This window comes from Girardinichthys multiradiatus, chromosome 14, assembly GCF_021462225.1.
Source record: "Girardinichthys multiradiatus isolate DD_20200921_A chromosome 14, DD_fGirMul_XY1, whole genome shotgun sequence".
NCBI classification, from domain to species: Eukaryota; Metazoa; Chordata; class Actinopteri; order Cyprinodontiformes; family Goodeidae; genus Girardinichthys; species Girardinichthys multiradiatus.
In genome coordinates, this window is record NC_061807.1 from 38,470,202 (window position 1) to 38,484,700 (window position 14,499).

The 14,499-nt window shown below is 39.4% G+C and overlaps 1 protein-coding gene across 7 annotated transcripts in view; it reads right to left on the minus strand.

The window, feature by feature from the left end:
• Nucleotides 1-14,499, minus strand: part of sorcs2 (sortilin-related VPS10 domain containing receptor 2) — a 397,907-nt gene that overhangs the window by 18,347 nt on the left and 365,061 nt on the right. For all 7 annotated transcript variants that reach the window (XM_047385727.1, XM_047385725.1, XM_047385726.1 and 4 more), the window contains exons 11-14: nucleotides 14,074-14,176; nucleotides 11,628-11,704; nucleotides 11,284-11,375; nucleotides 2,479-2,586 (exon numbers count right to left, since the gene is read on the minus strand). In XM_047385727.1, coding sequence (XP_047241683.1) covers nucleotides 2,479-2,586; nucleotides 11,284-11,375; nucleotides 11,628-11,704; nucleotides 14,074-14,176 — 380 coding nt within the window. The remainder of the gene's footprint in view (nucleotides 1-2,478; nucleotides 2,587-11,283; nucleotides 11,376-11,627; nucleotides 11,705-14,073; nucleotides 14,177-14,499) is intronic.

The window sequence follows — 14,499 nt, forward strand, 5'->3', positions numbered from 1 at the left end:
TTATTGGGGGAAATAAAGTCACAAAATCACAATACAACCCCATTTTTCCTTCTGACTGGTATGTTTAAGGATTGGTATTTCAAAGAGCCCACTTCATGCATGAACAAGGATTGCTGGAAATTTAAAACCAATGTTCCTTGTGGGGGGGGGGGGGGGGGGGGGGGGGTTTGCCTTTCTTTGCTCTCCTATCTAAAAAACTGAAATTGTTACTTTTGAACGTTTAATAATATTAAATTCTGGCCATGAACACAGATGTTCTAAACTTCTCAATGGACAACAACTGATGACATCATGATGGGTGTTTTCTGGTGTTCTAGTCCTAATTCAGATACAGAAACGAGCCACAGAGGAAGATGGGCTGACTGGGGCAAACAAATAGAACCATCAAAGAAGAGGCCTTGTTCAATCTGTAAAGACTCTTCGTTAACATTTGGCTACAATTTTCTGTTTTGTTCATTATCCAATCTTCAGTTCTGAAGACAACTTTTGTTTGCTTTGCTTTTGTGCACCTGTAGCATAAAACAGGTCCAGCTTATCCAGCAATTCTGCTTCTATACTTGTTCACAATTCTATTCTGAAGTTCAAGAGAGGAACCACGGAGGTGTTTTGAGAACACGGCTAGGAACAAGACCTCCATCCAGTCTGAGTGGGACCTTCAAACAACAGCTGTCACCAGTAGGGGACCTGGATCTGCTGAGGTCCAGACACTGGGCCGAAAGAGAGGTGATATTTGACCAAAGTAGAACCTTTCCCATCAGCAATTGATGGTAGCGAGAGCTGACGGACCAACGGTAGCTAACTCAAGTTCGTAATTTCTTTTGTCTCTGAAAACATTCCTTAAATTTAAAACAGGTATTTTGAACCCCAAAATTATGCAGAAAAAGAGTTATAGAAAAATTTTGAGAGCTACTGATTTCTAATTTTGATGAAGTAACATTTTTTTATTCAGTGAATGATAACCTGAACGTTCGTTCCATGGGAATTTCCTTTTAAGTATTTAGATGGCTTGTGCTCTGATGTTATTGTTTATATTTTTTACTTACATAATCATTAAGATATACTGCTGTAATTTACTAAGAAGATAATTGCAATATATTCCTTCAGTTTTTTCAACGTTTTGCCAGAACTAACATTGAACTGTTCAGCCAGACTTAGCCTCTTCAACACATAAATGAGCAAAGCTGTAATTACGTTGGGAGTCAGGTTTTTGGTGTGGCTAAAGAGGCTAACATAGCTCAGAAAATTACCCTAAGGAAAATGATACCCTACAAATAACTTGTGAAGCCTTAATACCTAGTATTTCTGTACCATTCATCCAATTTGATATATATGAAAAACGAAATGTTACATTTTAAAAAGCAGAGTTCTGCTCTACCTAGCTGGCTGGCGAAAAGCCAGCATGGAGAAACACACAAAAAGGACAAAAAACGAGCCCAAACTACATGAGTTAAATGTCAGACAGGAGAGAAAAGACAGGAAGGAAGGCCATGGATCTGATTGGGCTTTTTCTTCCATCGACCTCTACTGTAATGTCAATTTAGAGGTCAGGACAGAGAGGACAGCTTTGAAGGAAATCAGGTGTGAGACCAGCTGCAGTTAGCACCACGAAATTGGTTGCCCCGCTCCAACAAATTGCAAAAGAATTGTTGTGATGGAAGAGTAACTTGAGCCCCCCTCTTAAATATAGTTTGCAGCCTGGGAGGTTATGTCAGATAACTCATTAGAAAAAAGCAGAAAGTGTGAGAAGAGCTCTGAGAGCTTGGGTAGACAGTAGATAGTATTTGGCATTACTCTAAAAATAAAATCCATAGTAACCTTTTAGCATAATGTTTTTGAAGTGCTCTGAAAGAGAAATACTTCTGCCTCCTTCTATAAAGAGGACACACTGCTTGTCTCTTCTCACAGGTTTTAGAAATCTAGCAGATCAGCTTTTGTTTCAGACCAGTTCAGGTAAACTGGGCTACAGATTAAGCAATGATCCAACAAAACAAAGAGATTATGAACGAAGAAGCAGCTAAATTACTGATTGTTTTCCACAGGGGAAGAGCGCTGGGCCCCTGTTTGAACGATCCACAGGAAAAGAGTTTGTGAAAGCGAAGAAGGAAAAGCTGCACAAGTAAATGTGTTTTTCCAGATTTAGGACTTTTTTTCCAGCCCTCAGACTATGCTCAATATAAACTATACAAGACGAAGAACACAATCCTCCTGTGTTTCGGAATCCACACCAAAATATTCTTACAAGTTTCAGACAATTTCATTTCAATCAAGTTCATCCCACATAGATTCTGCTCTACTGTTCAATTGTTAGGATTAATTGGAATGTATGTACCTGACTGTTGTGAAGTGCCTTGAGACAACATGTGTTGTAAATTGGCGCTATATAAATAAAACTGAATTGAATTGAATTGAATAAGGGTGTCCCAGTAGCATGCCTTAAACTGAATCTTTCTGTTTCTTGGAGATTGTTTTTAAACTCACGTCATAACAAGGGTCTCGTCTCCTGGTTCACTCAGGAGTCCATCAACGAACACAGACGTGCTGGTAAAGTTGTGAATATTCCAGGTTCTTCCTTCATCAATACTAAACCTGTAGAAAAGAGAAGGAGCATTGATAATTATTAGCACTCAGAGCAGAGAAGCAACCATGTCTGTCCAACTTGTATGACTGGAACACTACAAGCTGGATGAACTGCATTATTTTTTACCTTTTTTAAATAAACCAAGTTAAGGCAAATGTTTGGAATTTTATTCATATTTATTTCAATTGTGGTACAAATACAATTCAGCATTCTGTCTGTTTTACAGCATGATGTTAAACTAGGTGCCAATGTTGCAATGCAACATGTCGCCTTCAAAATAAATCTTTGGGTGGATTTTAATTGTATGAATGTTTACTTTTGGATTTTCTGTTGATCACTGCATGCCCATCCAAGATAGCTACAGCCCCAAATGTGGGCCGAGGATCATAAAATGCTCAGATCTGCATTAGAATATAACTGGTTTGCAGGAGATTTAACAAACCGAATTCAAAATTAAAGTAATCATCATGCCTCCACACCTTTTAAAAATTTTAAGAGAAAAAGGAATAGGTCAAACACTATTTCCATCATGGGAGAAGAGCTGGAGGTGGTGGAGGAGTATAAATACCTCGATGTTCACCTGGACAACAGACTGGAGTGGAGATGCAACTGTGATGCCATCTACAAGAAGGGACAGAGCAGACTGTACTTCTTGAGGAAGCTTAGGACCTTTGGTGTTTGCAGCAAGATGCTGCATATATTCTATAAGTCTGTTGTGGAGAGTGTGATATCTTCTGCCATCATCTGCTGGGGAAGCAGCATCAGAGCTTGGGACTTAAAAAAGCTCAACAAGCTAATAACGAAAGCTGGCTCTTTGGTTCGGAGACTCCTTTGGAGCCTCTGGAGATCATTGTGCAAAGAAGGATTTTTCATAAAATGATGAACATTATGGAGAACCCTAAGCATCCTCTTCATCAGACTGTTGTACAACAACAAAGTGTCTTCTGTCAGAAGCTTCTTCAGATCTGCTGTGAGACGGAGCGCTACAGGAGATCCTTCCTGCCCACAGCCATCAGCATCTACAACGGCTCTTTGAAGAAACCTGCATAATATGAGCTTCATCAACAATTCATTGATTGAAGTAGAATTGAAAATATCTCGATATGTTGCAAAGTGCATGAAGACTTTGCTGGTTATTATCATGATTAGATTGAAAAAAATGTCTCCCCACGATGCCTGAGAGCCTGCGCTGACCAACTGGCCCCCATTGTCGCTGAGATCTTCAACAAGTCCCAAGAGCTGTGTGAGGTTCCCTCCTGCTTCAAACACTCCACCTTCATCCCAGTACCCAAGAAACCCACCATCACAGGATCGTATGACTACAGGCCTGTCTCCCTGACGTCTGTGGTCATGAAATCCTTTGAGCGACTGTTGTTGAAACAGCTGAAGGACATCACAGGCCCCCTGCTGGACCCCTGCCTACCGGGCAAACAGGTCGGCAGATGATGCTGTCAATTTGAGACTACACTATATCCTGCAACACCTCGACCACCCAGGGATGTACCCAGGATCCTGTTTGTGGACTTCAGTGTGGTTTGGCTCATCCACAAAACAGGACAGGTCCAGAACAACACATGATCTCACATTACATTCTCTTGGAAAGTCACTTGTGTATATATGTACATTCAATGAGATATATATTTTTGTCATTTATTACATAAAAATAATAAAATAATAAATCAACTTCCTTGTTTGTGTGTACAAACTTGGCAATAAAGTTGATTCTGATACAATGTGGTCATTCAGAAAGCTCCTTATAGTTTGTAAAACTGTTGCTTTCTTTGATTTTGATATTAATTGACTGAACATGATTTTTTTCAGATTTAGGGCTTAGAAAACACACAAAATCAAAATATGGCTATGCATGCCAGCACACTCAGAGTTTGCCATTAGTTTCCTTTTTTTTGAATAAATCCCATGTAAAAAACAAGAGCCATCTGCTCTCCTTTAGTCACCGTGCCAACCATTTCAGCTGCTGACAGTGGCAGCAGCGCTGAGTAAGTGTGACTGCGTGATGGAGAGGGATCAGTGAGGAATCAAGCAGTGTCTCGATTACACAACAAGGCTGCATGTTTTAATGATGCTCTTACTGGGACCACAATAAGATAATCAGCAGTGAACATGCACAGCGAGAGGAAAACAGAATAGATCAACAAAGCTACTAAGGATGGAGTTGCAAAGCCTCATTATGCATCAAGAATAGCTGAATCTAACGATGCTGGACGTCTCTTTTCTGATAACAAAACCTGTTGGGTGCTCAATCTGAGGGCTTTGTCAATGTCTGAAATGATTGCTTCTATCGTTCAGGTATACAGATGATGAAAGTAATTTTGAATTACAAAAGCTCTTTTATTTTCATTCTGCTTGGATCCTTCTTCAGTTAGAGACAAAGGGCCTGATCTTCAAAGATCCCAAATAGGGGCGCTAAATCGCTTGGACAAAATAAAAGTTGCACGTGCAATAAGTGGGCATGTTTTGTGCGATTTTCAAAGATTGCGTGTGCAATGGATAACAGGTACAAAGAGGTGCAGACCGCCCTATTTAAATAAGGAAATTGTATGTGTTACTGGCTGGCTGGTACTGTCCCCAGCGGTGCTAAAGGAAAAGCGAACAAAAGCTATGCCACTTTAAACATATAGGGGTTGTTGAGCTGCATCATTATAAATGATCCAGTTGCTAATCGTTTCCTTCTGTTCCATTCTGCTCCTGCTTTCCTGGACTGTTACAGTTAGTTATCCTTTCTCGACGCTATTCACAGCAGCAGGTTTTTCAACTCAGCCTCCGCTCTGATGAGTTTATCACTCCTATCTGTTCATTTGCGCAGGGTGCCTCTGAGTGCGTAATTATGCATGCAGAAGGCTGAGTTTGTAGTTGTTCTGCAAGCAGATGCTTTATGTTTGGGGTTTGGACGGACCCACTTTAATTAAAATATTGAGTCTATTGTGCAGGAGGGCAGAGTTGTGTCCAAAGTAGCGCGTGCCCTCTGCCATTAGTGCGCACACGTGGAAGCTGGTCTACGCTGACAGCACCATAGGAGCCCGCACAGCTCGTTAACTGTGTTACTCAACATAACTTGCAACGGTTGAAGCTTAGAAGTTGGCCAATCAGTATTAACAATTAAAAAGACAAATATGTCTGTTAATTAATTTATTAGAGGTTTGCCTCCCTTGATCTTTTAAAAGTGACCTATTATACTTCCTTTAAACATTTGGGATGGGTCTATGGGATATACAAAACATGTTAATTACTTTTTGCACAAAATCATTGTCAGAGAATGAGATTTCATCTCCTCAGTTTTTTGAGCTCCTTTCAGAATGAGCTGTTTTAGGGCTTCACTTTTATGCAAATTAGCTGCATCTGGCCACGCCTCCAAGAAGCAATTCATAGACATGAAAACGAAACCAAAACTTATAAGACACAACAATAAGTATTTACATTTCTGTAATCTGCAGATTTCCCATGAACAGTATAGGGTCAGAATTTTTCGTCAGTCTAAGTCTTTCTGCAAATCCTGACATGTACTGATGTGACTTCTAAAAGCAGTCCGTGGTGAAGTGATTCACTCAAACTAGTACTGTCTTCAGAAATGTGACTGGAACATTGCCCTCAAAAATAAAATGAAGCCACAAATCTCTATTACCCGACAGCAGGAGAATGCGCATGGACACATGTGGGTCTTTGCAGCCAACAACATAACAGCCATTGTCAAGCGCCTGTACGGTAAAACCAGTCGACAAGACGTGATCCTCTACTGAGAATCAAGTGGGTGGAGCTCTGCTTCAGTCGCTAGTCAGGGGCGGGACTCAGGTAACGTTGCTAGGTGCCAGTGTAATTGTGACGTCGCAACTGCACAGCCTTTAAAATAGTATGTTTTCTAGGAAAAATAAAAAACATTCATTTATAGCCAAAAAACAGATGAAGCATTAGAGACGTAAATGGAAATATAAAAATATCAAAAAGTGAATTTTGCATAATAGGTTCACTTTAATTCCTTTCGGAAACTCCCCGCATTCTTTTTGTTTTGAGAGTATATGTTTAAAGACTTCATAGTTTATCATAAACAGCCGCAATATGTAAGCATGAATGTAATATTAGGAATATAAAAATAGTTTGTTGTGGGAGTTGGACGTCTGTATATCATAGCTTTGCTAATTTTAAAACATAACTGTCCTGCAAGGAATTTAAATTGAACATTTATGCATGTAAAAATAATTTATTTTCCAATGATTGCACTGAATTCATTTGGGGTTTTTTTGCCAATATTTTAACAAAATACAACATGTTTGATTGTATAAATTGTTTTTTGGTGACACAGAAGCATGTTTTATTATACAAACCCTCCACTGGCATATGTTTACATTCAAAAAACCGAATCCAACTGATCCAGCTCCTATTGCTTTGCAATCTATCCCTCTTTCTCGCCAGCAGACATTTAGTTAGACAGCAGACATTTAGTTAGACATCCCAGTTAGTACCTGCATTTCAAACGTGCTAAATCTAGACACAAGACCAGCATCATTTCAGGTTTGATAAATCGCATTGCGGGTGGTAAGGAATTACATTTGCATATCCCACCTCCCATAACTGTATGCGTTTGGGTCAGTATCATGTGTTTTACAAATACACGAAGGCAAACACCCAAAAAAGTTTGCGCACCTCGTTTTTAGATCAGCTTTGCAGATGCCAACGGGTTTGCGTGTGGTTTTGTGAACGGAGACCTTTTGAAGATGAGAGCCAAAGGGATTTTGGAAACACATTAAAAAATTTTATATAATGACATCAGAGACACTCTTGATCTCATACATTTGTAAACTGACATTTATTTGTCCTGTTTGTAATCTGTCAGTCATTTGGGCTCACTCTAATTCTGTCAGGCTACAACAATAACAACAGCAAAAAACCCACCTGAGATATTCTGATGCCTTCTTACATTGTCAGGTCTCAGTTTGATCTAACAATGCAAGTCCACCAGATCTCAATCAGCTTTGGCATGTGATCTAACGGCACATTATAGATGAGCAACTGACAATCCCTCAGCCCACTGCATGGTGCCATCATGCCACTTTGAGGAAAATTTCAGACCCCTTGTTCAAACTATTTCTTGAAGAATTAAGTCAGTACTGAAGGCTGGATCCATCCCAGTACCAGCAGGGTGTGCCTATTAAAGTTGCTTTTTAGTGAATGTTAAGCCCATTTGCTTTAGAACATGTTATTGTGGTCTTTCCACCAGCTTTTCTAAAGCATACACTCACTGGCCACTTTGTTAGGTACACCTGTGCAACTGCTTATTAATCCAAATTTCTAATCAGCCAATCACATGGCAGCAACTCAATGCATTTAGGCATGTAGACATGGTCAAGACGATCTGCTGCAGTTCAAACCGAGCATCAGAATGGGGAAGAAAGGTGATTTAAGTGACTTTGAACGTGGCATGGTTGTTGGTGCCAGACAGGCTGGTCTGAGTATGTCAGAAACTGCTGATCTACTGGGATTTTCACGCACTACCATTTCTAGAGTTTACAGAGAATGGTCCGAAAAAGAGAAAATATCCAGTGAGCGCAGTTCTGTGAGCACAAATTCCTTGTTGATGCCAGAGGTCAGAGGAGAATGGCCAGACTGGTTGGAGCTGATAGAAAGGCAACAGTAACTCAAATAACCTCTGGTTACAACCAAGGCAAGCATAAGAGCGTCTCTCAACGCACAACACATCAAACCTTGAGGCAGATGGGCTACAGCAGCAGAAGACCATACCGGAGGCCACTCCTGTCAGCTAGAACAGAAAACTGGGGCTACAATTAACACAGGCTCACCAAAATGGACAATAGAAGATAGGAAAAACATTGCCTGATCTGATGAGTCTCGATTTCTGCTGCGACATTCAGATGGTAGGGTCAGAATTTGGCATCGACAACATGACAGCATGGATCCATCCTACCTTATATCAACAGTTCAGGCTGGTGGTGGTGGTGTAATGGTGTGGGGGACACTTTGGGCCCCTTAGTACCAATTGAGCATCATGTCAACACCACAGCCTACCTGAGTATTGTTGCTGACCATGTCCATCCCATTATGACCACAGTGTACCCATCTTCTGTTGGTTACTTACAGCAGGATAACGTGCCATGTCATAAAAAGGAATCATCTCAGACTGATTTCTTGAACATGACAATGAGTTCACTGGACTCAAATGGCCTCCACAGTCACCAGATCTCAATCCAATAGAGCACCTTTGGGATGTGGTGGAACAGGAGATTCGTATCATGGATGTGCATCAAATTCGACAAATCTGCAGCATCTATGTGATGCTATCATGTCAATATGGACCAAACTCTCTGAGGAATGTTTCCAGTACCTTGTGGAATCTATGCCACAAAGGATTAAGGCAGTTCTGAAGGCAAAAGGGGGTCCAACCCGGTACTAGCAAGGTGTACCTAATAAAGTGGCCGGTGAGTGCATAAAATCTCCTTGTTGTTAAGATGAGTGGACTACTTTAATCAATTTCAGTTTCTATGTGAGTGTATAATATACACAGTTCTCCATTTGCGTGTTTAGATGTGTTGCTGTTTTAGTCGCCATGAAAATGCTACTGCTTTAAGGATTTTTCGAAAAGCCTTGAAACAGTCAACACCTTAATCGCTGATACTAAAAGAGCAATCGCTCACGGTAATTAAGCATTATTAGGTTATTAGCACACATCTAGTTTCCCAAATAAAGATATTTTCCACCACATTAAAACTGAATCAGCCTGCTAAATGTAAATCTGTCACGTCGGAGGGACCTGGGAAGTCTCAGACTGTGAGGCTGGAGCACATAATGAGTTATGTGAAAGATGCCTTTTGATGGGCTACAAAATGATCGGCGACACAGGGTGTGCACCAGTTGGAGCTGTGGCAATAACAAATGATCCACTTTACGGAAAGCGCAAAATAGTTTCAGCTTAAAATAGATGCAATAAATCAGTGTGCAAAACCCTGGGAAAAACATCAGCATTCTGTGATCAGCTGTGTTTTGGTTTTATAGAAGTTCTTTCTAAAAAATACATCCAGGAACTCTGTAACAGAACTGTTGCACCGGGTTGGATAAAGCTTCAGAAGGCAGAAATATGAAATAAATGGCTCATTCATTTGTGATATGGCATAGATAACATCATGAGTATTTTACTAATATTTGAGGTTTCTTTTTTCCTTTCACAACTCATTTTGAAAATGATCTAGGAAACTCTTCTGTCAAAATTAATCCCTTTTGAGGTCATGTGAAAGACTCTAAGTCCATCTATAAGGTCATCTGAATTAGGGCTGTGACATATGCTTCGGATTGCATCTTTTCAATAGTTTTTTGATTATAACATTCCTCTTCAACGGCAAAGAGATAGGATCCTGTTAAGCCTGTGAAAGTCCATGTGACCTGTGTGGAAAGGGTGTGTATCTTCAGTGAATTCCAACGTGCAGTGCTATGTTAGATAAGGAGCAATTTCATTAGAGCAATTTCATTAGAGCACAAACATCAAAGCACATAAGCTAACCTGCATGGTTATCCACCCACTACTGACAGGTTTAGCAATCAGTGTATTTATCAAAGAATGGTATCATGGTATCTCTGAAGGAGCTACAGAGATCCACAATTCAGGTTAGCAATTTATTCCACAAATCTGGCCTTCATAAAAAAGAGGCAAGAAGAATGCAGTAGGAAGTCCTTTTTGCAGCTTGCCAGAGGTCTAGGGGACACAGGAAACATGTAGAGGAAGGTGCTCTGGTCATGTGAGACCAAGAATGAATGTTTTGGCCTACATGCTAAATGCTATGTGTGGAAAGACTAACGCTCCACATCTGCCTGAAAACATCAATCTGGAAGCCTGTCTTCATAACTGAAGTGGAAACTGTCAATGGAAAGAATGATGGAGCTAAAGAAATGCCAATTCTGTTAGGATATCTTCAAGAGGCTAAAAGAGACTTAGGACTGGGTTGAAGGTTCACTTTCCAGCGGGACGGCTGAAAACAGCCAGTTTAATGCAGGTGCTGTGTTAACTGACTCTAGTTAATGTTAAGAGATACTAAGACACTGACTATACTATTTTAGATATTTTTTAAAACTGATATTTCTCCTCAAGTGTTGTAAACGATCATGGTCTGTTGAAGTCAAAACAGAACTGCTGCAACACCAGAGGTGTGCCAGAAGATGGCGACGGCGTGGACATTTATGACAAGAAAAATTCACAAGAAAATCCTTGGCGGTTAACACTGTGTACAGTTTGCTCTGAGTCTTTAAATGCTGGTTACATATGAAATGTAATGGAAACAGTGTCAGAACTGGGCTGAGATAGTTTATTCAATGGAAGCTGAACTTTAAATATCTAGAAAGACAAAAAACTATTAGTCAAGTTATTTTTTTTATCACCTCCCAAACCCTAAATATCCTCAGCAAGCTCATATGAAGACTGCTCATAAATATTACCTTTGACCACTTTTGAAAGGCAATGTTTTCTGTTTCATTACCTACAATCAGACATCCTCTGATTTTTTGCAGTTATTGATCGATTGCACTGCTGCTTTCACAAAACAAAACATCAGATATTTTCATTTTCATCGGGTGTACATACCCCTGTGCATATCTTTTCATTAAACTAAAGTAGTGAAATAACCTGTATCATCTGTAGTTTCTAATGAAACTAAAATATATTTGGTAGTAAAGAATTGGTGTAATCTTACTTCAGTATCTTGAGGGGAATAGAGGTGTCCTTGATGGCAACAATGACTCCACCATGGTCCAGATACAGGATATGATGTTCCTCTTCAAAAACCTTAAAGAGCCAACATCAAGGGTTGGAAATTACTTTACAAATAAAATCAATAGATTGTGTTTATCATGATCAATTGTGAAAAGAACAATCGCATCTAGCTGCCACTGTTTGGATTTTTGTGTTAAAAAAAACTGGATGGAAATTGGATTTTCTCTGTCTTCAAGTTTCTCCTCAGAGCAGATAAGCAAGATGAAGGTAAGAGGGAGAGCAGTGAAGAAGTATAAAGGAAAAGTCCATCAAAGCATGCTGTACCTGTCTCCATGTCTTCCCACAGTCTGAAGTGATGTACATCTCTTCCTTATACTCTACAAGTTTGGAGCCGAGGTTACCTGAGGGAAAGATAAAAGTGCAGAGCTGCATCAGGAAGAGGGGACTCCCAAAACAAGCAAGAGTAACAAAAGACGCACAGTAGGAACAGGGCAGAGGTCCACGTCTGGAGAAGGAATACACAACCACAGATGTAGTCACATAGCATGAAGATTTCTACCTCAGGCTACTTTTATTGATTTGATTATTTCTCAACATATACTCACTACCTTCAGGCTGCCAAAATCAATAGAATCCCCCATTTTAAAATTCAGTTTATATTTATCTTAGTTTTTTTCAACTATTTTTGTAAGACTTTAAATTCAATTATTGCAAAATAAAGAAAATGTCCATCATTTTCAGTAATTAATAAAAAAATATACAGTTTCTCTAATGAAACTGTAACACAAGCGTGTAGTCACGTTTCTGTCGGTTTTCAGTCTTCAGTGGATACTGTTTTTCTTTATCCGGGCAGAATATCCTCACTGCAGGGTTTTCTCTTAGTCAGAATAACCAGAACCTTAAAGCAAAAGGCAGCAAAATCTTGATTAAACCAATCCTATTTTGATTCCTAGCTAAGGATCGTTTTCTTCCACCAGCTCTGGTTGAAGTAAAAAAGGAAGTAGTTCTTAATGTTCTTTTTGGTTAGCTGACAAGGTTTTATTTGATCACTGCTGGATTTAAAGCAACAAAGTCTGAGAAATATTTTATTCTATTTCCAGAATCAGTATCAGAAAGTATCACTGATTATTTTGACATCAGAACCACCTGAGAATCGGACAAGCAATTTATAGACGGGTCACAGTTGGACAATTATTTCACACAGGTTGCAGAAGTTCATGATTTGTGAAACCTTCACTTTTTTGTGAAAAAAACAGGGATTTTTGGTTTTCTAAAACCTACTGTGAAAATCTTGTCCTATTCTTGTGAACCTAATACGGTGTATAATACGGTGTATAATATGGTGTATAATCTGGTCCTTATCGTCACACAATATACTATTGCAAGATATTATCAATGTCTTGTATAGAATATCAATTCAATGAAAAAGATGAACATTGTTAGATATGGCAAATCCTGGATTTAGAACCGATCGCAAGTAGAAACACTTAAACAAAAAGAACCAGTGTGGTTCAGTAGGTTGCACTGCTGGGGGAGATCACTGATTCTTCAGCGTTTCACTAAAGCTACATGACAACTGTCACCATTCAACCTTTGGAAAACATAAGGAGGAGGCGTAGGAAATGCCAAGATGTTATAAATGTAACTCAGGCATGACATTATGACCACTGATAGGTTAGGTTAAAAGTGCTCATTCTGCTTTTATGGGGTATTCCTTGTCTGCAGTGATCAGTATCTATTACATGTGGTCCAACTAAAGGAGTGGTGAACCAGGGACGTGGTCCTGGGTGGCCAAGGCTCACTGATGCATGTAGGGAGTGGAGGACGACTCAGCTCAAATTGCTGCTCTTGCTAAAAGATTTAATAATACACAATGCATTGCAGTTTGTTGGGGTTAAATAGCTGGTGACCAGTCCGAAAGCCAATGCCGACCATAATCTTCAGCCTGATTGACAACAGAATAAACAGATTCAAGAAATGCATGTGAAATTATCCACTACTATCTCTGGGCTTCTGTTTTTCTTCTGTAAGTAAAGCTCTATTTACATTTACAACTGTTGTAAGTCTGCCTGGCTCTTTGGATAAAAGACTGTAAGAATAAATGATAAATATGTTACTTTTATTCTTAATGACAATATTTGCACCAAGTTTCAGCAAAATATATTCTCATCTGAAACAGTTGTAAAAAGGTAGCCGTAGTGTGTTCTGGGCTAAGAGTCAGAAAAGAAGCTTTAGATTGAAGGAATTTTGAAGAATTCAATGCTTTAGATTGGGGATTAAGGACTGGAAAAGCTAGAACATTTATTTACCAGAGCCTATTTAATTTTCCATATATATATCCATAAATTGACTATTCCTAAATCATATCCCATACTTTTCCAGACTTTTAATGACTTTTGAGGACTACTTGTGAGCTATTGGTAAGAAGGTATTCATGAACTCAGTGAGTTAGACCGACCAGGCAGACCAGGCTGTGTCTCAGTTGATGTGAGATCGCAGTAGATTGTCAGATTGTCCATAATAATGCATGTTTTTCTGTTGATATCAGCTCTGACTGTATACGCGTGTGTCTGCAATCATCTTGTGAATGTACAAAGCAGCACACAGGATTTAGAAAAAAGAGAATAAAGATAAAAACTAGTCTAGGTTCATAACATGCCTTAATTTAAACAAATTATTCAGGTAGCAGGGCCAAATAATCTTTTATCTTATATATTGTGAAAAAACAACAAAAAACAGTTAGAATATAAAAAGAAAAGCTTTCACTCACCAGCGCCCATGATGAGACCTGGAGCTGAGTCTTTAGTGTGGACAGTGCCAGAAACATAGGGATTGTCTGCCCAGCGCAGGTGGAGGTGGAGGTGGCAATCCGGCTGCAGGAGAGCCACAGGAAGGATGATAATCTGACATAATGTAAACTTCTACATTTTATGTATAAAGAATCAGATTTCAGCAGATTACTGCGGTGATCTCAGACACTCAGACACGTTCGATAAGGCATTTTGCACTAAAACAAGATAATCCCAAAGCAAATGCAGTGTACCATAAGGGTTCTAGCTCTGTTAATCAACTCACTGACCTTAATACTTAATGTTTGCTTGTCTTTATGTTAGACTGTACCTGGTAATATTTTCAACACTGAGTTTGTTTTTACAGACAAAAGCATGTTGGTGCAGAAAGGTCATTAATCTCCTGA